The sequence below is a fragment of the Sapajus apella genome, unplaced genomic scaffold (genome assembly GCF_009761245.1).
Source record: "Sapajus apella isolate SASKATOON/1434 unplaced genomic scaffold, GSC_monkey_1.0 scaffold2, whole genome shotgun sequence".
Classification (NCBI taxonomy): domain Eukaryota; kingdom Metazoa; phylum Chordata; class Mammalia; order Primates; family Cebidae; genus Sapajus; species Sapajus apella.
The window spans coordinates 67,523,781-67,548,946 of record NW_022436942.1 but is presented as its reverse complement, the minus strand read 5'-3'; the positions used below and the strand labels follow the sequence as shown (position 1 = coordinate 67,548,946).

The window sequence follows — 25,166 nt, the reverse complement described above, 5'->3', positions numbered from 1 at the left end:
TGAGTTGAGATCACACCACTGCAATCCAGCCTGGGTGACAGAGCAAGACTGTCTCAAAAAGAGCAAATAAATAAAATCATTAAAATGCTAAATTTTGTTATGTATGTTTTGCCATGACTCAAAAAAATTTTTTTTTCTTTTTTTTTTTGAGAAAGAGTCTCATTCTGTCATTCAGGCTGGAGTGCGGCGGTGTGGTCACAGCTCATTGCACTTCTCCCTCCTGGGCTCAAGCAATCCTTCCACCTCAGCGTCCCAAGTAGCTGGGACTACGGGAGCATGCCACCCCACCTAGCTCATTTTTTTTTGGTAGGGATGGGGTTTCGCCATGTCATCCATGTTGGGCTCAAGCGATCCTCCCACCTCGGCCTCCCAAAGTACTGGGATTACAGGCGTGAACCACTGAGCCTGGCCCCCCAGTTTTTTTAATTGAATTTTTTGTTGTTGTTTAACCCATTGCCATTCTAAACTACAGTGATATGGAAGAACAATATTCCAATAGTAAAGAAAAAGATTAGAAGTGTTCCATCCTGCCCTGGTTGGTGAAGGGAGAGATTCAGAGATTTTTTTCTGTGTGATACCTTCTCCGCGGATTGCTTTGTGAAGCTGATGGCCATGACCCCTAGAGGGGAAGCCGCTGGAGGAACGCTGTCTCCCATTTGTCAACCAGACACTGCTACTCCCGTGTTCTTCACAGCTACTGCATGAGGAGGACATCAGCAGGCCCACTTCACCGATGGGGAAATTGGCCACAAAATCCCCAGCGGGAAGGGGCTGGACTGGGACTCAGACCCAGAGAGTGACTGTCTGGTGGATCCAAAGTTAGGAGTTGCTCGTCTACCCTGAGTCCGAAAAAGCTGAGACAACCCGTCCCAGAAGTGGTAGAGAAAGTCCGGGAAGGCAGAAAAAACCCCTGAGGTGACTGTTCACCTGCTCACTTGAAAATGTTACCTTTAGGGTTAAGCTTTTTATAAACCAAGCTAATATAATCTAATTTTGTATGAAACAGTTAAGTATTTTCATACAAAATGAGGGCCTTAAAAAAAATTAAGGTTTTAGGCATGGCGCGGTGGCTCATGCCTGCAATCCCAGTGCTTTGGGAGGGTGAGATGGGAGGGTCACTTGAGGCCAGGAGTTCGAGACCAGCCCGGGAAACTACAGCAAAATCCTGTCTCTACAAACAAAAAAAATCAGTTGGGTGTGGTGGTGTGTATATGAAATCCCTGGTACACAGACTGAGGCAGGAGGATCACTTGAGCCCAGGAGGCTGAGGCTGCAGTGGGCTACAGGCGACGATGGCACCTCTGCACCCCAGCCTGGGTAACAGAGGGACACCATGTCTCAAACACAGCAGCAGCAGCAGAAGTAGCAGCGTTTTTCAGATTGATGAGATATATGGAAAGGCAAAGAGACTGGGAATTCCATTGGCAGCGCTGGGGGCTAATATCATCTCCAGCCCCCACCTCATGCCTTGTGAGAGCTGTGACTTGTCTGGGTCTCAGCTTCCTCATCCTCAGATCATGTTGCCTCAGTATATTCTCATGACACCACAATGAAATCTCTACTTCCCCTGTGGACCTGCCCCAGCTAAGCTCTCAGTCCCCTCCTCTGACATGTCCCCTCTTCCAGGCCACAGGACCTTTGTACATGCTGGTCCTTCTACCTAGAATAACTTCTGATCCTTGTATGGCCAAAACCATTCTCATTCAGGTTTTTGCTCAAAGCTACCTCTGAGGGGGTGTTTAATCGCCCAAATTAAACATGTCCCCTTCAACCACGACGCCTTGTTTATTCTCTTTGTAGTATTCTCACTACTACTAATTTATTTGTGTATATGTTTGTTCTCTGCTTCCCCAACTCCAGACTGTAAGCCCCATAAGAACAAGAACTCTGTCCTGTTCACTGATGACTCCAGAACTGGTAGCCTGGAGGGGCACACACACATCTGAATGGTTTGTTGACTGAAGTGTCCACACAGAGGATCTTAAATGTCTGTTCTGGCCATGATATGCTGGAGTTCTAACACGACACATGGAAAAGAAAAATTCAGAAGGCAAATTCTACCAAAATCACTAGCATGGGTAATATTTCAAAATCATCAGAAACACATACAGTTAAGTTTCAGACTTACTTCTTTCAGATGTCTGTAAAGGAGATCATTGTTTTTTTCCAAGAATCCTGTAAAACATTGAATAAAATTTTTTTGAATCAATGGTTCTGCCTAAAAATACAATTCCGTCCCAACTCATTGCAAAGGGAAATTCTGAAAAATAATGTCTTCGGATTAGATTACAGTTTCTCAGCCTTGGCACTATGGACATTTGGGTCTGGGTCATTTTTTTTTTTTTTTTTTTGAGACAGAGTCTTGCCTTGTTGCCCAGGCTGCAGTGCAGTGGCACGATCTCGGCTCACTGTAACCTCTGCCTCCTCGGTTCAATTGATTCTCCCGCCTCAGTCTCCAGAGTAGCTGGGATTACAGGCATCTGCCATCATGCCTGGCTAATTTTTTGTATTTTTAGTAGAGATGGGGTTTCACCATGTTGGTCAGGCTGGTCTTGAACTCCTGACCTCAAGTGATCCACTCACCTCAGCCTCCCAAAGTGCTGGGATTAGAGATGTGAGCCACTGCACCCAGCCAGGGGCTGGATCATTCTTTGCGGTGGGGGCTGTCCCGTGCCTTGTGGGATGTTGAGGAGTGTCCCAGGCCTCTATTTACACTAGATCCCAGTAACACTCTCCCGAGTTGCAGCAACCAAATGTATCTCTAGATTATATGGTTTGGGTCTGTACGCTCACCCAAATCTCAAGACAAATTGCAATCCCCAGCATTGGGAGAGGGGCCTGGTGGGAGGTGATTGGGTCATGGGGACAGATTTCCCTCTCGCTGTTCTCATGATAGTTCTCACCATATCTGGTTGCTTAAAAGTGTGTAGCACCTCCCCCTTCTCTCTGTTCCTCCTTCTCCGGCCACGTAAGATGTGCTTGCTTCCCCCTCACCTTCGGCCACGATTGTAAGTTTCCTGAGGCCTCCCAAGCCATGCTTCCTGCACAGCCTACAGAACTTAGAGTCAATTAAACCTCTTTTCTCTATAAATTACCCAGTCTCAGGTAGTTCTTTATAGCAATGTGAGAATGGACAAATATACCAGACATTACCACATATCCCGGGGGGGGTAACATGTCCCTCAGTGAGAACCAGGCCCTCAAAACTGAACTCATGGCACAAATGCTATACTCAACCCTGAAGAGCTAGCATATAAATATGCACAGTCTTTACACTAAGTATTGTACACCTGCCCTAGTCCAATAGCAAAGAAACACACATACAATAAATATACAGAAACAGAGGGGACACTGAACCTCAAGGACAGCCAGCTGGGACTCTGTAAATAGATGAGAAAATTCCCCACTACAGAGAAAAAACAAACCCACAAACTTAAGCACCACGGCTGGTGGGGCCCAACAGCAACTTCAGACAAAGACAGACATGTCATTTCCAGGTTGAAAACGTGGCTTATCTGTTTACCTAAAACTTAATCAGTTATTAATTACACTAGAAACTAGAAACTAAATGGCATTATGAGGGCAAAAACAGATTTTTTTTAAAAAGGATTGGGACAGCCAAGCATGGTGTCTCATGCCTGTAATCCCAGCCCTTTGGGAGGCTGAAGCGGGAGGATCGCTTGAGCCTAGGGATTTGAGGCCAGCCTCGGCAACATAGTGAGTTTGAGACCAGCCTGTCTCTACACAATTTTTTTTAAAAAAACTTAGTTGCATGTGGTGGTACATGCCTATAGTCCCAGCTACTTGGGAGGCTGAGGTAGGAGGATCACTTGAGCCCAGGAAATCAAGACTGCAGTGAGCTATGATTGTGCCGCTGCACTCCAGTCTAGGCAACAGAGGGAAACCCTCTTTCAAAAAAAATGATTAAATAAAAATAAAAAAGACATGGTGGCATAGAAGCAAGCTGGCTTCATTCCCCACACAGAAAACGAAAATCAAATAATATAGCATGAGATTACTCCCAGCAATATCTCAGAACTCAAATATGCAGATGACATAATTCCTGGTGCTGCAAAGAAGTAGAAAAACTCAGAGCAGGTAGTAAAAGAATCAGACTTCCATATCCATGATGTCCCCCCACCCATCTGCCTGGCACCAAGCACATGGACAACTCCTACCAACACAGAAAAAAGTGAGATCAAGGTAGAGTGAGTGAGTGAGTGTGTGTGTGAGTGAGTGTGTGTGTGTGTGTGTTCTTACATTCATAGGTGAATGCAGAAAACATTTCTATTTTCCTGGAAGTAGGTACAAGAAATCGTTGATTCTTGTGGTCCCCACCGAGGGAGATACAGAGTAAAAGGCATTTGAGTTTCTCTTTTGTTCTTTTCTGTGCTGTCCGCGGGTTTTAGCTCTACATGTGTATTACCTTTATTCTTTAAACAAAATCAAGGGATTATCTGCATAAAGAGACTCATCCTATTAAAAACATTTTTTACCTTTTTGTCATTTTGCATTCAAAGAAAAAACCCTGAATACCTGTACGTGTTATTACTTTTTAAAAGATTCTTAGAAATATACTCTTTTCATATTTATTTTTTTTGACACAGAGTCTTACACTGTTGCCCAGGCTGGAGTTCATTGGCGTGATCTCAGCTCACTGCAACCTTCGCCTCCCAGGTTCAGGTAATTCTCCTGCTTCAGCCTCCCAAGTAGCTGGTGTTACAGGCACCTGCCACCATGCCCGGCTAATTTTTTGTATTTTTGGTAGAGACAGGGTTTCACTATGTTGGCCAGGCTGGTCTCAAACGCCTAACCTTGTAATCCACCCGCCTCAGCCTCCCAAAGTGCTGGGATTACAGGTGTGAGCCACCATCATGCCCAGCCCTTAGAAATATACTCTTATTTAAAAGTAAAAATAATGCTCAGTATGATGGCTCACTCATGTAATCCCAGCACTTTGGGAGGCCGAGGTAGGTGGCTCACTTGAGGTTAGGAGTTCCAGACCAGCCTGGCCAATATGGTGAAACCCTGTTTCTACTAAAAACACACACAAAAAATTTAGCCTGGTGTGGTGGTGGGTGTCTGTAGTCCCAGCTACTTGGGAGGCTGAGGGAGGAGAATGGCTTGAACCCAGGAGGCGTAGGTTGCAGTGAGCTGAGATTGCACCACTGCACTCCAGCCTGGGCGACAGAGCGAGACTCCCTCTCAAAATAAAAATAAAATAAAATAAAACGAATGGTGGTAATGTCACAACTCTGAATATATTAATGCTAAAAACACTGAATTGCACATTTTTAAATGGGGTAAATGTATGATATGTGAATTTGCATCTCAGTAAAGTGGTTGTTTACAAAAATAATAAATACAATACAATTAGAAAGACTTTTTCAAATGGCTTGAATGTGAGGTTAGGGAACGTTTGGGATGGCTGTGCACCATTTCCTCCATAAACTCGGAACTTATTGTAAGACACCAAGCTGGGCACATACATGGCTGTCACCTGTACCCCATGGCCACTCACCCTTGGTGCAGTAGGTGACCTCCCCTGCGTAGTGGAGGAGGCGGAACTCCATCCAGCCAATCCTCTTTCGGTCCTTTGGACCAGCCAGCTTACGGCTACAAGACAGAAAGAGGCATGGGTTGAGCTTTCCTTTCTTTTTTTCAGATGAGTCCTGCTCTGTCGCCCAGGCTGGAGTACAGCGGCATGATCTTGGTTCACTGCAACCTCTGCCCCCTGGGTTTCAGCGATTCTCCTGCCTCAGCCTCTGGAGTAGCTGGCATTACAGGCATGTGCCACCATACGTGACTAATTTTTGTATTTTTAGTAGAGATGGGGCTTCACCGTGTTGGCCAAGCTGATCTCGAACTCCTGACCTTGTGATCTGCTCGCCTCTGGCTCCCAAAGTGCTGGTAAGATTACAGGCCTGAACCATTGTACCTAGCCCATGAATGGAACTTTTTACTTCACTGAGACAAAATGGTACCAATATATGAAGCAAAGAGTGAGAGAGAGATGTCTTCAACCAGTTGGATCCACACTGAAAGCCACAACACAGGGAGGCTCCCAGGAAGTCTTGTTACTTATTTGCTGGCTATAGACCAAGATTTCTTTAAAATTAGATCCTTTGGCCAGGCATGGTGGCTCACATCTGTAATCCTAGCACTTTGGGAGGCTGAGGCAGGTGGATCATTTGAGGCCAGGAGTTTGAGATTAGTCTGGGCAACACAGCCAGACCCTGTCTTATAAAAAATACAAAAAACTGGCTGGGAGTGATGGCATGTGCCTTGTAGTCCCAGCTACTCGGGAGGCTGAGGCAGGAGAACTGCTTGCGTACAGGAATTTGAGGCTGCGGTGAGCTATAATTAACCCACTAGACTACAGCCTGGGCAACAGAGTGAGACTCTGTCTCAAAAAAAAAAATGCTTTCTTCCCATAAACCCTGAGGAATAAAAGTATAGAAGAGCCACAGAAATACATATATTTGTATAACGAATTAACTCCTGTTTTTCTAGGTGAAGTAACTAAGAACAATTTTATATCTTACATTTTTATGATGTTGAGAGACTAAACTACTCATGAAACATCCATTTTCAGTTTCTACAGATTCTTGAGGTTTTTTTTAGATGGAGTTTTACTCTATCGCCTAGGCTGGAGTGCAATGGTGTGATCTTGGCTCACTGCAACCTCCGACTCCTGAGTTCAAGTGATTCTCCTGCCTCAGCCTCCCTAGTAGCTGGGATTACAGGTGTGAGCCACCACTCCTGGCTAATTTTTTTGTATTTTTAGTAGAAACGGGGTTTCACCATGTTGGCCAGGCTGGTCTCGAACTCCTGAGCTCAGGTGATTCATCTGCCTTGGCCTCCCAAAGTGCTGGGATTACAGATGTGAGCCACTGCGCCTGGCCAGATTCAACTTACGACCACGGTCGGGACCACGGACCGGTCGTAACACGATTTGGCCGTTAAGTTGAGTAGGCTATATGTACAGTTGAAATGGTGCACGCGGAGATGGTAGTGCTGCCGGAAGCTGGTCCGCACTGTCGTACGCCCAGCTGGGCAACGTTTGCGCTGCCAGACGCGGAGCACTCGTGGCTAGCGATTGTGGTGGTAAAGTCGAATGGTCGTAAGTTGCATAGGTGGTAAGTCGTTCGATACCTGTATATATTCTAAGTGTATGGCTCAATGAATTTTTGAAAACAACATGCCTTTGTAACCAGCATCCAGATTAAGAAGCAGAGCTTTCGTTACCAGTCCCTGAGAACCCCTACTTTAAGCCCTTTCCAGTTGCAACCGGACATGTAGCAGCATAAGTTAATTTTTACCTAGCTGTATGCGTTGCATAGGAATGGAATTATATAGTAATGTACTCTTTTTTTTTTTTTTTTGAGATGGAGTCTTGCTCTGTCACCCAGGCTGGAGTGCAGTGACGCAATCTTGGCTCACTGCAACCCCCGCCTCCTGGGTTCAAGCGATTCTCCTGCCTCAGCCTCCCAAGTAGCTGGAACTACAGGAGTGCATCACCACACCTGGCTAATTTTTCTATTTTTAGTAGAGATGAGGTTTCACCATGTTGGCCAGGCTGGTCTTGATCTCCTGACCTCAGCTGATCTGCCTGCCTCAGCCTCCTAAAGCGCTGGAAGAACAGGCATGAGCCACTGCGCCCGGCCACAGTATATCCTCTTTTGTGTCTGACTTCTATTACTTACATTTGTGTAATTTACTTACATCACTGCATGTAGTTACAGCTTATTCACTGCACGGTGATATATTATTCCATTTGTGAATATACCCCAATGTATTTTTCCATTCTTAATTTACTATGCAATTTCATTTACTTATCCTTTGCAATTGCATTTACTATCCTTTCAGTATTCTACAACAGGTCTGATAAAGCCACCACCATTTACTAAGTCTTTGCCATGGCCAGAAACTACACTAGACAATTCACGGGATCATTTACAAAGCTGGATGGTAGGTACATTAATAACCCCGTCTTGTAGCAGGTGAAACACAAATGCAGGAGCATTCAGTTAGTCTTGGGGCAGGTGCATTGACTCACTTCTGTAATCCCAGCACTTTGGGAGGCCAAGGTGGGTGGGTCATTTGAGGTCTGGAGTTTGAGACCAGCCTGGCCAACATGGTGAAACCCCATCTCTATTAAAAATACAAAAATTAGCCGGGTGTGGCCCAGTGCGTGGGCTCACACGTGTAATCCCAGCACTTTGGGAGGCCAAGGAAGGTGAATTGCCCAAGGTCAGGAGTTTGAGGCCAGCCTGGCTAACATGGTAAAACCCCATCTCTACTAAAAATACAAAAAAATAGCCAGATGTGGTGGTGTGTGCCTGTAGTCCCAGCTACTTGGGAGAAACACTTGAACCTGGGAGCCAGAGGTTGCAGTGAGTTGAGATTGTGCCACTGCACTCCAGCCTGGGGGACAGAGCAAGACTCTATCTCAAAAAAAAAAAAAATTAGCCAGGCATGGTGGCAGGCACCTGTAATCCTAGCTATTCAGGAGGCTGAGGCAGAAGAATCACTTGAACCTGGCAGGCAGAGGTTGTAGTGAGCCGAGATCGTGCCACTGCATTCCAGCCTGGGAGACAGAGTGAGACTCCATCTTAAAAAAAAAAAACAAAAAACAAAAAAGAAACAAGCAGAACAGGTCTTAATGACTCCAGCATATGCTTTTCAATTCTCTCCTCCTTACTTCAAAGACTAAGTTAAATGTCTAGTTGATCTTCTGGGCTGTGGTACTCTATATCTGCTCCGCCTGGTGGTTACACAGGCACATACAAATACAAAAATTCATCAGGTTGTACATTTCGAATCTATATACATCACTGTATTTTATACCTGAATTTTTAAAAAGATTATTTCATGTACATACACATGTTCAAAATATAATGATCACTCAATAAAGGAAAATACAACATCTTTTTAAAAAATTATACTTATGTCTGGGCACAATGGCTCACATCTGTAATCCCGGCACTTTGGGAGGCCAAGACAGGTGGATCACTTGAAGCCAGGAGCTCCAGACCAGGGTTTCACCCTGTCTCTACAAAAAACATAAAAATTAGCCAGGTATGGTGGTGCATGTCTATAGTCCCGGCTTCCTGGGAGGCTGAGGTTGGAGGATCACTTGAGCCTGGGATGTTGAGGCTGCAGTGAGCTGTGATGACATCACTGCACTCCAGTCTATGTGACAGACTGAGACCATGTCTCAAAAAAAATTATGCTTGTAATTCATTTAAGTTTGATTTCTACTAACAAAGATCTGGCACATCTCTGAGTGGTATATCCTAAAGATATTTTCATGTGTGAAGTAGTTGTTCTCTTGAAGAACACTATCCAAATATTAAAGAAAATGGATACACAATGATCTTCCCCCGTGCGAAATCTGGTCAAATAAAGTATGTACGTTTCAAAGTGTGCGTGTTTGCCCACTTTCTCCTCCAATTTCTCCAGGAAACTCAAGTCCGTAGCAGGACCAGGACGAATGCATTCTTCATCCTTCAAAAGAAAAAGAGAAGTCTCAATCCACAGCACCACACTCCATCAACGCCAAGTTGAAATGCTTTCACCAGCTGGACCAGAAAGTACTGGACTAAAAGACTGTCATTTCATGTAAGTGCAGGTGAACATTCTGGGGTAAGGAAGGGGCTTATCCAAGTGCTCAGCTTCTCAGATTTGATAAGGGGACCATGGAACTAGAGGGCCTGAATATCCCATGAAAAGTCAACTCTCCCATCATCTGACTCAAAATCTTTCCAAAGATACTCCACAGTTACTAGGATCGGCTCAATGTCAACCTCATTTTCTCTAAAGCAGTCATCACTGACCACAATCACAATGTGTACAGGCTCGTGTTGTAGAGGAAAAGCCCTCATGGAAAGAAAGGCATAAAACTAGTCAAGTTTCATATTTTGGAAGTTCATCTTTCTATTTCCTATTCTTCATCCTCAAGAATGATACTATTTCATTGACCATCTTAAAAAATTACGGATGTGGCCAGGTGAACTGGTTCACACCTATAGTCACAGCATTTTGGCAGGCCAAGATGGGATGATGACTTGAGCCCAGGAGCTCGAGATCAGCCCGAGTCACATTGTGAAACCCTGTCTCTACAAAAATTTTAAAACTTAGCCAGGTGTGGTGGTATACCTCTGTAGTCTCAGCTACTCAGGAGGCTGAGGTGGGAGGATTGCTTGAGCCCAGGAGTTAGAAACCACCCTGGGTCAACCCTTTTTTTTTTTTTTTTTTTTTTGAGATAGAGTCTTGCCCTGTCACCCAGGCTGGAGTGCAGTGGCATGATATTGGCTCACTGTAGCCTCCACCTCCTGGTTCAAGCAATTCTCCCACCTCAGCGTCCCGAGTAGCTAGGGCTACAGGCACATGCCACTATGCCTGGCTAATTTTTGTATTTTTAGTAGAGACAGGGTTTCACCATGTTGGTCAGGCTGCTCTTGAACTCCTGACCTCAGGCAATCCACTTGCCTCAGCCTCCCAAAGTGCTGGGATTACAGGCGTGAGCCACTGTACCTGGCCTGGCTCAGCCATTTATAAGCCTGGGAGAAAGCTCTTCTAAGAGTTGTAAATGTGGGTGAATAGGCTCTAATTCAACATTAATTTTTCTCACCAGAATGGATATGATTCCTTTGTGTCTCTCGTCTACCAAATCACAGATGATCTTGTTGTTGAAATATTGAATTGGCTCCCACTAAAATGACAAAGAGGAACAAATTCTCCAAGAAAGATTTAGATGAGCATAAAAGATTGGTTTTAAATTGGTTTTCTAAAACATCTTTTTTCAAAATCTAGTTTTTACATTCAACTTTAAACAAATTATATTTTCTGAATATAAAAACAATTTCTAGGCCGGGTGCGGTGGCTCAAGCCTGTAATCCCAGCACTGTGGGAGGCCGAGGCGGGTGGATCACGAGGTCAAGAGATCGAGACCATCCTGGTCAACATGGTGAAACCCCGTCTCTACTAAAACTACAAAAAATTAGCTGGGCATGGTGGCGCGTGCCTGTAATCCCAGCTACTCAGGAGGCTGAGGCAGGAGAATTGCCTGAACCCGGGAGGCGGAGGTTGCGGTGAGCCGAGATCCTGCCATTGCACTCCAGCCTGGGTAACAAGAGCGAAACTCTGTCTCAAAAAAAATAAAAATAAAAAATAAATAAATAAATAAATAAAAACAATTTCTCAGGAAATAAGCAGAGGAGGATGAAAAAATTAATCCTCAGTACTAATCAGGAAACTCTCCAATGAAATAATATTTCAATTAAACGTCTTTAGTGGTTGGGCACAGTGACTCACACCTGTAATCCCAGCACTTTGGGAGGTCGAGGTAGGAAGATCACTTGAGTCCAGGAGTTTGAGAACAGCCTGAGCAACATAGAGAGACCCTGTCTCCGCCTGTAATCCAAGCACTTTGGAGGCCAAGGCGGGCGGATCACCTGAGGTCGGGAGATCAAGAGAGACCCTGTCTCTACAAAAAAAAAAAAAAATCAAACAATTAGCCAGGGGTGGTGGTATGTGCTTGTGGTCCCAGCTACTCAGGAGGCTGAGGCAGGAGGATCACTTGAGCCCAGGAGGTGGAGGTTGCAATGAGCCCTGATTGTGCCACTGAACTCCAGCCTGGGCGACAGAGTGAGACCCTGTCTCAAAAAACCAAAATCAACTAAATTTTGAAAAACGTCTTTAGCCAGATTAAGAAATCAAATGAGAAAACATGAAAATGTTTACCTCTATGCCTTCCATTTCATATTCTGCCTGTTCTGCTTTTAGAGTCCTCTCAATTAACAGTTGCTGGAGTTTCTCGTTGCAGTAATTTATACAGAACTGTTCAAAACTAGAGATACAGAAGATTTAAATAACTAAAGTTACATGAAAATAACAATAAAAAATTATATTCTTGGCTGGGCGGGGTGGCTCAACGCCTGCAATCCCAGTACTTTGGGAGGCTGAGGTGGGGGGATCACAAGGTCAGGAGTTCAAGACCGGCCTGGCCAAGATGGCGAAACCCTGTCTCTATTACAAATACAAAAAAAAGAAGAAAATAACCAGGCGTGGTGGCAGGCACCTGTAATCCCAGCTACTTGGGAGGCTGAGGCAGAGAATTGCTTGAACCCGGGAGGCGGAGGTTTCAGTGAGCCAAGATCATGCCACTGCACTCCAGCCTGGGCAACAGAGTAACACTCTGCCTTAAAAAAAAAACAAAACAAACAAACAAACAAAAAAAAAACTTACATTCTTTTAAAGGATGCTTTTTAATAAAGAAAAAGCAAAGTCCTTATTAATAATAACAATTTACTAAATAGATCATAAGAGTCAAGTGAAAATATATTTGCATTTTTATGGTTATTCCACATCTAGGCTGGTCTGTGAATTAGAAACTGTAAATCTAGACAGTTTTGGGGGACAGGAAAATAAATCTAGTAACATTAGCAAATGACTTAAATCTCAACTGAAACCTTAAAAAAGGGCAAAAGACGGGTAGGTAGGTAATGCTAAACATACCCATTCTTGTCGAAGACTTCAAACCCATATATGTCCAGTAATCCAATCACAGTTTTCCTGGTGAAATCCTGGTCAAAATAACACACCCCATTCATAGTTAGGTCTTTTCCTCTGTGCTACTCAGAGATCTGAAGCTGCCTCCAACTGGGACTTGGTGCTAAAGCTCGGGTCTCCTCTGTCTCCAGCAATACACAAGAGCCTTTGGGTGGAAATCACTTCCCAGCCTGCTGCTCCTGCCTGCTCAGATCCCATTGCGGCTTCCATAGCCATCATCTGTGTAGTGAGACCTTCCCCTCCACACCACTCTTTTTTTTTTTGTTTTGTTTTTTTGAGACGGAGTTTCACTCTTGTTACCCATGTTGGAGTGCAATGGCGCGATCTCGGCTCACCGCAACCTCCGCCTCCTGGGCTCGGGCAATTCTCCTGCCTCAACCTCCTGAGTGGCTGGGATTACAGGCACGCGCCACCATGCCCAGCTAATGTTTTGTATTTTTAGTAGGGACGGGGTTTCACCATGTTGACCAGGATGGTCTCGATCTCTTGATCTTGTGATCCACCCGCCTCGGCCTCCCAAAGTGTTGGGATTACAGGCTTGAGCCACCGCGCCGGCTCTTTTTTTTTTTTTTGAGATGGAGTCTCAGTCTGTTGCTCAGGCCAGAGTGCAGTGGTACGATCTTGGCTTACTGCAACCTCCACCTCCTGGGTTCCAGCTATTCTCTTGCCTCAGCCTCCTGAGTAGCTGGGACTGCAGGCGCGCACCACCACACCCAGCTAATTTTTTTGTATTTTTAGTAGAGACGGGGGTCTCACTATATTGGCCAGGCTGGTCTGGAACTCCTGACCTGACCTGCTTTGGCCTCCCAAAGTGCTGGGATTACAGGTGTGAGCAACCAAGCCAAGCCAACCTTCCCCTTCTGATTTGATTTACTTCTTTGCTTCAGCTATCCTCAGCCTCCCAAGCCCACACACAATCAAAAACAAAGGACCTACAGATAGACAAGATGCCTATCTAAGTAAGAGAACCAACAGGCCAGGGTGCGTATTTAAAGATAATGTATTTATTTCAGGTAGGGTACGGTGGCTCATGCCTGTAATCCCGGCACTTTGGGAGGCCAAGGCAGGCAGATCTATTGTGGCCAGGAGTTTGAGACCAGCCTGGCCAACATGGCTAAACCCTGTCTCTACTAAAAAATTACAAAAATTATCAGGGCATAATGGTGTGCGCCTGTAATCCCAGGTACTAGAGAGGCTGAGGCACAAGGGCACAAGAATCACTTGAACCCAGGAGGTGGAGGTTGCAGTGAGCCAAGGTCGCACTACTGCACTCCGGCCTGGATGACAGAGCCCGACTCCATCCCCCGCCCCACCCCCCCCAAAAAAAAGATAGTTTAACAAAATTATCTATGCTATTAAACAAAATAAAAGAATATTTATTTTGTTTTAAAGGGACACAATTAAATCCTCTGCTTGAGTGTCCTAAGTTGCTGCCTCCAAAATCATCTTTTGCGTACTCCCTCCCTGAGTTTTCTACATCCATGTATCCCCTCCTCATCCACCTATCATTTCCTTAATTTTTAACTTAGATTAAATCCCATTTTTATTTAAATAATTCCACTTGAAAAGGAAATGTGACTGAAGTGTGAGTTTGAAGGGCTAGTTTTATTTTTTCTTAAACATGTTAAAATATGCTACTGTTGAAATTTTTTAAATGTCAGGTGAATATATTACTGTTGACATTTAAACATTTGTGGCAGTTCATGCCTGTAATCCCAGCACTTGGGAGGCAGCAGTGGGAAGATGGCTTGAGCCTGGGGTTCGAAACCAGCCAGACAACACGGCAAGACCTCACCTCTGCAAAAAAACTTCTAAAATTTAGCCGGGCATGGTGGCATGCAACAGTAGTTCCTGCTATTCAGGAGGCTGAGGCAGGGGGACTGCTTGAGCCCAAGAGCTGGGGGCTGCAGTGGGCTATGATTGTACCACTGCACTCCAGCCTGCGTGACAGAGCGAGATCTTGTCTCTAAAAAATAAAAAGTTTCTGTGCACACCCGAAGCCATCTGGCATACCACAAGGGCAATGCGTAGCACACTTTGGGACACACTGTGCAAGTTATTGGGCACGCTGTATTCTACACACCGGAAATGTGAATAGGGAAAGACGCCAGCCCCACCCACGAGGCGCCACAGTCCATTCTCCCTCCCAAATCCTTTAAAGGAACTATGACGATCATAAAACATCGCCACATTAATGAGAACAAGGTATCCAAAACGTGTTGACCAACCTTGTTAACTAAGGAGGAATTGATTTTGTTGACCAGCCAAGTAAATGTTCGTCCGTAAACGGCCTTTGCCATTGCATCTCTAGCGTAGACAGAGAGTTCTAATGTCAATGGGCAGATCACCTGAAAAGAATGACAAGGTGCATCATTATAGATGGAAAAAAGAAGTCCCCAGAATGTTCAAACTAATCTTTAAAAAAATAAAATAAAGAGAGAGGGTCTCGCTCTGCTGCCCAGCCTGGAATACAGTGGCATAGTCATAGCTCACTGTAGCCTCTAACTCCTGGACTCAAGTGATCCTCCCACCTCAGTCTTCTGAGTAGCTGGGACTACAGGTGCCCACCACCATGCCCTGATAATTTTTGCATTTTTTGTAGAAATGTGGTCTAGCCATGTTGCCCAGGCTGGTCTCGAACTCCTGGACTCAAGCCATCTTCCCAATGCAGCCTCCCAAAGTGATTACAGGTATAAGCCACCACACCCAGCCTCAAACTAGTGTTGACCGATGACTTGCAAAGGATACATGTTGGGAAGACACTACTCTTGCCTTTGGCTCACACCATGGCTCTTTCCTGAGTGCCCACTGTGTGCCAGGCACTGCGATGCACTGCCGAGATACAGCTGTAACCCAGACACATGGTCCTGACCTTCATGGACTCAGAGTTCATTTGGGGGCAGGGAGGGATGGGGAGACATTCAAAGAATCACACAGTCATGTTGAAAGGGCTACAAGGAGATACATATGGGGCTTTGAGGTAGAGGTGAAAGGATCAGAGAAGGCTTTTTGAGGAAGTGACCCCCAGGAGATGAAGAATGAAGGGGAGTTAACTAGATGAAGTATCGGGAACAGTTTTCCAGCAGAAGGAGCAGCATGTGCAAAGACCCCTGTACAGGGAGTATGAGGTACAGATTGCTAGCATTGGTGTGGTGATGGCGATGGGGGAGGATGAGGCAGGAGACCTCGCAGGAGCCGGATCACGCAGGGCCTGGTGAGCTAGGATCAAAGCTTTGGCCTCCCCTGAGGCCACCATCCTGCTGTTATCAGAGGGAGGCAGCAGCAGCAGCGAGGGCCGGCACATTTCCACCTAGAGCCATTTTTACCTCCTCAGTTTTGGCTTCAATTTTTCTGTGGGTGAGAGCTTCCAGAAGGACTGATGGGTGGACTCCCAGGAGCTGAATGAAAGAAATCCAAAGTGCTATTCAGTGACCCATTTTACTTGGTTTTTAATATTTTTTTAGAGACAAGGTACGGCTCTGTTGCCCAGGTGGGGATGTGGTGGCACAATCATAGCTCACTGTAACTTTTTTTTTTTTGAGACAGGATCTCACTCCATCACCCAGGCTGGAATGCAGTGGCACGCTCTCAGCTTACTGCAAACTCTGCCTCCTGGGCTGAAGCAATCCTCTCACCTCAGCCTTCTGAGTAGCTGGGACTACAGATGTGTGCCACCAATTATAGCTTTTTTTTTTTTTTTTTTTTTTTTTTTTTTTAGAGATGGGGTCTCACTACATTGCCAAGGTTGGAGTGCAGGGGCATGATCGTGGCTTACTTAAATTTCTGGCCGTAAGCTATCCTCCCGCCTTGGCCTCCCAAAGCGCTAGAATCACAGGCATGAGCCATTGTGCCCAGCCTACTCACTAGCTTGTAGAGTTTGTGGAGTATCCAGGCCCAGGGTTATCTGCCCAGACTGACCATTGTGCTTCAGTACAAAACAGACCACAACAGCTCCTTCAACCAACTGGATTTACTCCCTCCCTTTCCCCCAAGCCCTCACTCTTTAAACCTCCTAATCAATATCAGCCAAAAGAGCATGGCACCAGGCATTCAGGCCTAACTGTGGGCATCCAGCTGCCTCACTCTCCCCTCCCACCCCTCCGCCTCCCTCTGTCCTCTCCAAAAGGGGAACATCACCTTGGCGATCCACTTGATCTCGTGGGTGTCTGGGATAGTGGCACAGCCTTGGTCATCTTCTTCAAAACCAATGTTCCCCAGGTGTAAGACACTGGCAATGATTCCAAAGAGATTCTGGGAACATGGGAAGTGTTCAGAGGCAGGAGATCAGGAGGACAGGGAAAGAGAACGGTGGCCACCTAACTGATACATGCCATTAGCAGAGACATACGAAGGAAACTCGCCCCCCAGATCCCAACTCCAGACCTGGGCTCACAGAACCAAGCCCTCCTCCTTCCCCAGAAATCGGCCCTGTTATTCACTTCAGGTGCTAGGGGAAGAGGGAAACAGTCTTACTCACTGTCCAGCACGGAACACTTTACTTTCATATAACAACACATACATACACTTTTCATAAAATAAACCACTTTTATAAAATACTTTCTAAAATAAATCCCACTAATGAACACATTTAATTTTCAAATACCATGAGCTATCTACCTATCTATCTACCTATAACTTTTTTAGAGACAGGGTTTTGCTCTGTCACCCAGGCTGGAGTCCAATGGTGCCATCATAGCTCACTGCAGCCTCAACCTCCTGGGCTCAAGCGATCCTCCCACCTCAGCCTCCTGAATGTCTGGGACTACAGGCATGCACCACCATGCCTGGCTAATGATAAAGTTTTTTTTGTAGAGGAAGGGTCTCACTAGGTTGCCCAGGCTAGTCACAAACTCCAAGCCTTAAGCAATCTTTCTACCTCAGCCTCCCAAAGCATCAGGATTACAGGTGTGAGCCACTGCACCTGGGCTCAGATATATATGTTTTTAAATTACATTCTGGCCCTTGAAAGACTGATAGTTTAACAATCAAAATGAAAAAAAAAAAGATAAAAAGATGTAAAAACAAAGTGTTTATAAATTCTACAATTTGTTCCAGTTTGTGCCAAAATGGAAGCCTCAATAAATGAGAATCCTGTAATTCTATGGCATTTAAATTGTTGAGACTGGACTTACCTTAGGGGAAAAAACCTGACTCCTCCTCCTTGTCAGATACAACCCTTAGTTAATATCTGAATTTCAAACTTCCAATACTTTTTTAGTATAAATTTGCCCACATGCAGTAATTGGAACATGATTATATTAAAAAATTCTTCACTGTTTATCTGAAATTCATACGTAACTGGGCATCCTGTATTTTTGTTTGTTTTTCTGAGACAGAGTCTCACTCTCTCTGTCACCCTGGCTGGAGTACAGTGACATGATCTCAGCTCACTGCAACCGCCGCCTCCCGGGTTCAAGCAATTCTCCTGCCTCAGCCTCCGGAATAGCTGGGACTACAGGTGCACGCCACCACACCCAGCTAATTTTTGTACTTTTTTAGTAGAGATGAGGTTTCACCACGTTGGCTGGGCTGGTCTCAAATTCCTGACCTCAAGTGATCCGCCCACCTTGGCCTCCCAAAGTGCTGGGATTACAGGTGTGAGCCACTGCACCTGGTTGCATCCTGTATTTTTATTTGTTGAATCCTGCAACTGCATTATGCAAACACCAAGAAACCAGGAGTGTTTCCTCAGTCCCAGAGGAAACTGTCGGTTCTGCTGCAAAAGCACGTACCTCAAGGTCAGCTTCAGTAAAATCAATGACAGAAAAGGCACTGGAAACAGTTTTCCAGTCGTTCTTGTCATTAATGGATGACTCTTTGGCGTAATGACCCTGTTGACAAAAAGTTTGAGTCACTTAACGTTATTTTATAGGGGCAATTAAGCACGTGCATGACTGTTTCTCTCTGAAGATGCAAAAGCTAGTCCTATAATGTACTGAATTGCAAATAAAAATAGGTTTTGCTCTAATTGTCTAGCATAGAATTATTTGACAACTGTTACTTTTTTTCAAATTTATTTGGAATTTTCATTTGGAATTTAATTTCAAGAAATATGTGCTGAAATATTCAGGGAAATTACAGTGCTTAAAATTAGAAACTCTTGACTCACTTAGAAATCACCAGCAAAGGCCGGGCGCTGCAGCTCACACCTGTAATCCCAGCACTGTGGGAGGCCGAGGCGGGTGGATCACGAGGTCAAGAGATCGAGACCATCCTGGTCAACATGGTGAAACCCCGTCTCTACTAAAAATACAAAAAATCAGCTGAGCATGGTGGCGCATGCCTGTAATCCCAGCTACTCAGGAGGCTGAGGCAGGAGAATTGCCTGAACCCAGGAGGCGGAGGTTGCTGTGAGCCAAGATCGCGCCATTGCACTCCAGCCGAAGCAAAAGAAAAAACCCCCTTAAAAAAAAAAAAAAAAAAAGAAAAAAAAAAAAAGAAAAGAAATCACCAGCAAAAATTTCACTGCAGAACTAAATAAATGCAAGGCCTTTCTACAAGGAAATAAAAGGTTGGCATTTAGAGAAACAGAGGTTTTGTGAAAATGATCACAAGCAGAGGCTTTTCCCATAACTCCAGAAGTTGTCTTTTAAGCAACAGACTAATTTAAAGAGACAATGTGTTAGACAAATGTTTATTATTTTGCTTTTGGGGTACAGGGTGTTCCTAGTTTCCTAGTTATCTGAAGATCTGTTTTCTTAAAAGATTTCTTCATCGCATGGGGGAAACCAGATGTGTCATACCATGAAAATATTTACTGGTGAAGTGGCCGATGTAAAATTTGCAACTTCACAAACCTTCCCACACAACCAGCAACATCTGTTCCTGCCTCTGAAGGGATGGGTCTGTGCAAATCAGTCCTGCTCCAAACCTGTTGGTTTGAAAGCAGTGCAAATACACTACAAAGTGAAGCCATAAAGTTTGCTGAAGTTAGGAGAGATTATGAATTTTTTTTTTTTTTTGAGATAGTCTCACTCTGTCACCAGGCTGGAGTACAGTGGTGCAATCTTGGCTCACTGCAGCCTCTGCCTCCCGGGTTCCAGTGATTCTCCTGCCTCAGCCTCCTGAGTAGCTGGGATTACAGGTGCATGCCACCATGCCCAGCTAATTTTTGTATTTTTAGTAGAGACGGGGTTTTACCATGTTGGCCAGGCTCGTCTTGATCTCTTAATTGCGTGATCCTCCTGCATTGGCCTCCCAAAATGCTGGGATTACAGGTGTGGGCCACCGTGCCCGGCTGGCTTGGTTTTAAAATAATAGTGGCAAATTGATAGACCCATTTCCAAAGCCCCTGACGTGTAAGGATGTAGTTGAATTAATGTGGCCAGAGAAAAATCTACAAGTATAAAGACATGATATATTCTAAAAGAGAATGATTTAATTATCCAAGGGTTAGAGAAGCCCCTGGGAAAATGGATAAAAACCCTCAAATATTTTTACAAATTGACCCTTTTCTGATCATGCTGTGGGAATGCAAACATGATGCGACCATACAGCTCTGTTGGGAAAATTAAACCCTCCAAAAAGAAAAAAACATCACATTTCATTTATTCTTTGTCCTAGCAATTAGTTCAGAGTTTGTTTAGTATAAAATTAGAGCATGAGATTCTTTCTTTTCATTATTTAGCTTCATTTTTCTTTTTCATTTCTATTTAAAAAATACATTTAGAGTTGTGGTCTTGCTTCATTGCCCAGGCTGGTCTGAAACTCCTGGACTCAAGCGATCCTCCTGCCTCGGCCTCCCAAAGTGCTAGGATTACAGGTGTGAGCCACCATGCCCAGCCTGTCTTCATTTTTCGAGGTAAACTTCAGTTAAGCCTTCTTTTCTTCTATGATTTCTAGGAAGTGTTGATCCTCATTTTATGAGGTTCATTTTAGAAGATCTCATTTTCTCTCTTAAATGATGCCCTAATCTACCCTCTACAAAGTGGCCTCCATTCAAAGCCAGGCCAAGTGAGAAAAAAAATTGTCGAGACAAAAAAGGTGTTAATGACGTTGAATACTGATAAGTGCCATACAATCTGGGCATTCTAGGACGCTACTGCAGGCTGCAGAAAAGCAAATATTGCAAGGTTATATTCTGACAGTCAATTTTATAACACTAGACCCTAGGCTTGCTTATAGAATGGCCTCAGCTAGTTCTGTAAGGCAGTGTGTTCATTTGGCAGCAAACAGTTGTCAAGATGGAAGGCAGGAACATGGGAAAAGATCTTTTTAAAAGTAGTTTACAGTGGCTCACACCTGTAAACTCAGCACTTTGGGAGGCCGAGGTGCGCAGATCTCTTGAGCTCAGGAGTTTGAGATCAGCCTGGGCAGCATGGAGAAACCCTGTCTCCACAAAAGCTACAAAAATGAGCCAGGTGGCTGGGTGCGGTGGCTCACGCCTGTAATCCCAGCCCTTTGGGAGGCTGAGGTGGGTAGATCATGTCAGGAGATTGGGACCATCCTGGCCAACCTGGTGAAACCCCGTCTCTACTAAAATACAAAAAATTAGCTCGGAGTGGTGGTGAGTACCTGTAGTCCCAGCTATTTGGGAGGTTGAGGCAGGGGAATTACTCGAACCCAGGAGGTGGAGATTGCAGTGAGCCGAGATCATGCCACTGCACTCCAGGCTGGCGACAGAGCAAGACTCCGTCAAAAAAAAAAAAAATTAGCTAGGCATGGTACCTCATGTCCCTGCTACTTGGGAGGCTGAGGTGGGAGGATAACTTGGGCCCAGGAGGTCAAGGCTGCAATGAGCCATGATTGTGCTACTGCACTCCAGCCTGGAGGACAGAGCAAGAACTTGTCTCAAAGAAAAAAAAAAATGTAGTTTGAAAGCAGAATGAGACAGCATAGGTTTTAGATACAGTCGGACAGTGAGTTTCTATCACACCTAGATCAGCATTTCTCACCTTGGCTGTACATTTGATCACCAGGAGAACATTTAAAATAACTCTGATGCCCAAGTCCTAGCCCAGACCAATGAAATCTGAATCTCTGGAGGGTATGGCCCTGGCACTTGTGTTTTTAAAGGGCTCTTCAGGTTATTCTAATTCCAGCCAGGGATGAGAACCACTTGCCTAGACATTGGTTCCTTTACCAAGGTGATACAGCTCCCAGGCACAAGAGGAGATGGATTAGATTGCTTGTGATATGTATCAAGAAATCAGCCAATAGGACACACAGCAGGGTGGTAATAGAACGTCTCAAACATCCACAGTAGCCCGTATAAACACCTCTGATCCCCTTGTCCAAAGCGTCACCAAAGCCAGGTGCTGGTCCTTCCCACCTGTGAGAGGTATTTATACAGCCGGGGGTCTCGCTCAAGGCCCAGGTAAGCCAGACGCTCCTCTTCGCCACCTGCCAGCAGCTGGTAGAAGATGTGGAAATTCCGCTCACCTTGGTTTTGGTAGACAACTCGGGACTTCTCTATTAAGTAACTGATGATATGCCCACCTACAGGGATGCCCTTCAAAACAGAACAAAAAATGCAGCAGTGACAGCAACAATCAAACCACTCTCTTCCTGGCATCTTCTGATGGGCCGAAGTTCTAAGTTCGAACGAAGTCTGATGTATCAATCTTTTTAAAAAATCTATCCATCTTCTATCATTAGTATTTTCTGGGTTCTATTTATAAAGATTTTTGCTCACTCCAAGGCTCTGAAGATAGTTTCTATGTCTGTTTTCTAGAAAGATGATTGTTTAGGATAATGAGCCATCACAATTTAATTTTTGTATATGGGGAGGGGTAGTGGTCAAAGGTCTTTTTATTCATATTTATTGATATCCAGTTCATCTGTACCATTTTTTGGAAAAACGATCTAGTATCTATTGAATCACAGTGATGCTTTCGTTGTAAGTCAGTGACGGTATATGACTCTATTCTTTCTGGACTTTATTCTGATCCACTGTCCTCTTTATCCTTGTGTCAATATCACACTGTCTTAATTAATATTTGCAATAATATATCCAATAAAGGATTTTAATTCCAGAATATATGGAGAATTCTTGCAAATCAACAGGAAAGAACTGAGAACCCAGTTAAAAAAGACTTGAATGAAAAAGAAAGTCTTTAAGTGATCAAGACGCAAAACTTCATTAATTCCCAGGGAGATACAAACTTAAATCACAGTGAAAAACCACTACATCCCATCAGAATTTCTCAAAAGGATGAACAATATAAATGTTGGCAAGGGTATGGAGCAACTGGAACCGTCATTAATTATCCTAACACTGCCTTGCTGATAAGAAACTCACAATTCCGCTTCTTTAGCCCAATATGAATGTACTGAAGGGCATGTGCAAGGATGATCCAAGCACTCTATGTCATGGTCCCAGATTGCAAACGGCCCAAATGTCCATCAAAAGGAGAACAGGTAAGTTGTGACATAATCGTCAAAAAGTGAACAACTGCTACATGCGAGGACACGGATGTATCTGTCAGATACGTTGACTGAAGAAAGCCAGGCACAAAATAGAACATACTGTGTAATTTCATTCGTATGTGCTTCAATGGCCAGTGAAATGAACCTGTGATCACAGAGATCAGAACAGTGGGCAGTGGGAAGGGGGAAGTGTTGGGAAAGGGCAGGAAAAACTTCTGGATGTTAGAATTTTTCTTCAAGACATAGGGTCTTGCTCTGTTGCCCAGGCTGGAGTGCAATGGCATCACCATGGCTCCTTATAACCTCAAATGCCTGTGCTCAAGCAATTCTCCCACCTAAGCCTCCTGAGTAACTGGGACCATAGGCATGTACCACTATGCCTGGCTATTTTATTGTTTGTTTGTTTGTTTTGTAGAGACAGGGTCTCACTATGTTGCCTAGGCTGGTCTTGAACTTCTGGGCTCAAACAATCCTCCCACCATGACCTCCCAAAGTGCTGGGATTACAGGTGTGAGTCACCATGACTAGCCTCCAGATGCTAGATTTTTTCTTTTCTTTTCTTTTTTTTTTTTTGAGACAGTGTCTCACTCTCCTGCCTGGGCTGGAGTGCAGTGGCACAATCTGGGCTCACTGAAACCTCTGCCTCCCAAGTTCAAGCAATCTCCTGCCTCAGCCTCCTGAGCAGCTGGGACTACAGACACGTGCCACCATGCCCGGCTAATTTTTTTTTGTATTTTTAGTACAGACAGGGTTTCAGCAAGTTGGCCAGGCTGGTCTCAAACTGCTGACCTTAGGTGATCTGCCCAACTCAATCTCCCAAAGTGCTGGGATTACAGGCACGAACCACCAAGCCCGGCCTGGATGCTAGAAATTTTTATAGCTTGATCTGGGTGGTGGTTACAGAGGTGGATACATATGTAAAAATTCACTGGTCTGCCCTCATGTTTTATGGCCTTTTCAGTATATGTGTTGAACTTCCATAAAAAGTGTTTAAATATGCATAGCTATTAAATTTCTTTCCAAATCCACTCCACCAGAGGCCCATATCCTGCCTCTGGGAAATCCTGGAGCCAGTCCATCCTCATCACTGAGCTCCATGCTCAGACAGCTGCTGTTCTCCATGTGTCATTTTACCACTTGGAATTATGCAAACTTGAGAATTCTGCCCACCCTTCGCCTTGGCCCCACCTAAATTCTGTGTCTAACACAGCCACACTCATTCACATATGTATTGTCTGCGGCTGCTTTTATGCTCTAAGAGTAGACTTGAATTGTTGCAACTGTATGGCTGTGTGGCTCACAAAGCCTAAAATATTTACTATCTGGCTTTAAGGCGGCAGATCATGAGGTCAGAAGATCGAGACCATCCTGGCCAACATGGTGAAACCCCGTCTCTACTAAAAATAGAAAAATTAGCCGGGCGTGGTTGTGCATGCCTGTAATCCCAGCTACTTAGGAGGCTGAGGCAGGAGAATTGCTTGAATCAGGGAGTCAGAGGTTGCAGTGAGCCGATATCGTGCCACAGCACTCCAGCCTGACGACAGAGTGAGACTCCATCTTAAAAAAAAAAAAAAAAAAAAAAGCAAAACCCCTGCTAGGTAAGCAGGCATGCCTAAACACTATGTTGTATATTGTTTACTTGTGATTTGTTTTTAGTTTAGTTTTTTTTTTTTTAGACGAAGTTTCACTTTTGTTGTATAGGCTGAAGTGCAGAGGCGCGAACTTGGCTCATTGCAACTTCTGCCTCCCAGCTTCCAGTGATTGCCTTTCCTCAGCCTCCCGAGTAGCTGGGATTACAGGTGCCCACCACTCATGCCCGGCTGATTTTTTCTATTTTTTTTTTTAAAGATGGGGTTTCACCACGTTGGCCAGGCTGGTCTTGAACTCCTGACTTCAGGTGATCCACCCTCCTTGCTCTCCCAAAGTGTTGGGATTACAGGCATGAGCCAACACGCCTGGCCGTTGTGATTTGTTTTGAAGCTTAATGAAAAAAATTATATTACACTGGCTTACGGTATGTTCCCAAGACCCATCCACATGGGTGTAGCTGTAGTTCATTTGCTCTCTGCAGTGTAATGACTGATGGCGTGAACACACCACAGTGCAGTCATGCAGTCATTCTCCTGGCGATGGACATTCTGGTTCTCTCCAGATGGTGGTGCTCAGTCCATTTACCATCATGAGCAGTTCTGTTATGAACATGCATTTGCATCTGGGAGTGG

General features: G+C 44.7%; 1 protein-coding gene across 1 annotated transcript in view; it reads right to left on the bottom strand.

Moving 5' to 3' along the window:
- Positions 1 to 25,166, bottom strand: part of MYO1H (myosin IH) — a 62,043-nt gene that overhangs the window by 27,029 nt on the left and 9,848 nt on the right. Inside the window, exons 5-15 of the mRNA XM_032300993.1 lie at positions 21,848 to 22,027; positions 18,309 to 18,407; positions 16,714 to 16,827; positions 15,903 to 15,974; positions 14,805 to 14,924; positions 12,523 to 12,590; positions 11,749 to 11,854; positions 10,637 to 10,717; positions 9,419 to 9,510; positions 5,522 to 5,616; positions 2,129 to 2,175 (exon numbers count right to left, since the gene is read on the bottom strand). Of these exons, the coding sequence (XP_032156884.1) occupies positions 2,129 to 2,175; positions 5,522 to 5,616; positions 9,419 to 9,510; positions 10,637 to 10,717; positions 11,749 to 11,854; positions 12,523 to 12,590; positions 14,805 to 14,924; positions 15,903 to 15,974; positions 16,714 to 16,827; positions 18,309 to 18,407; positions 21,848 to 22,027 (1,074 nt within the window). The remainder of the gene's footprint in view (positions 1 to 2,128; positions 2,176 to 5,521; positions 5,617 to 9,418; positions 9,511 to 10,636; positions 10,718 to 11,748; positions 11,855 to 12,522; positions 12,591 to 14,804; positions 14,925 to 15,902; positions 15,975 to 16,713; positions 16,828 to 18,308; positions 18,408 to 21,847; positions 22,028 to 25,166) is intronic.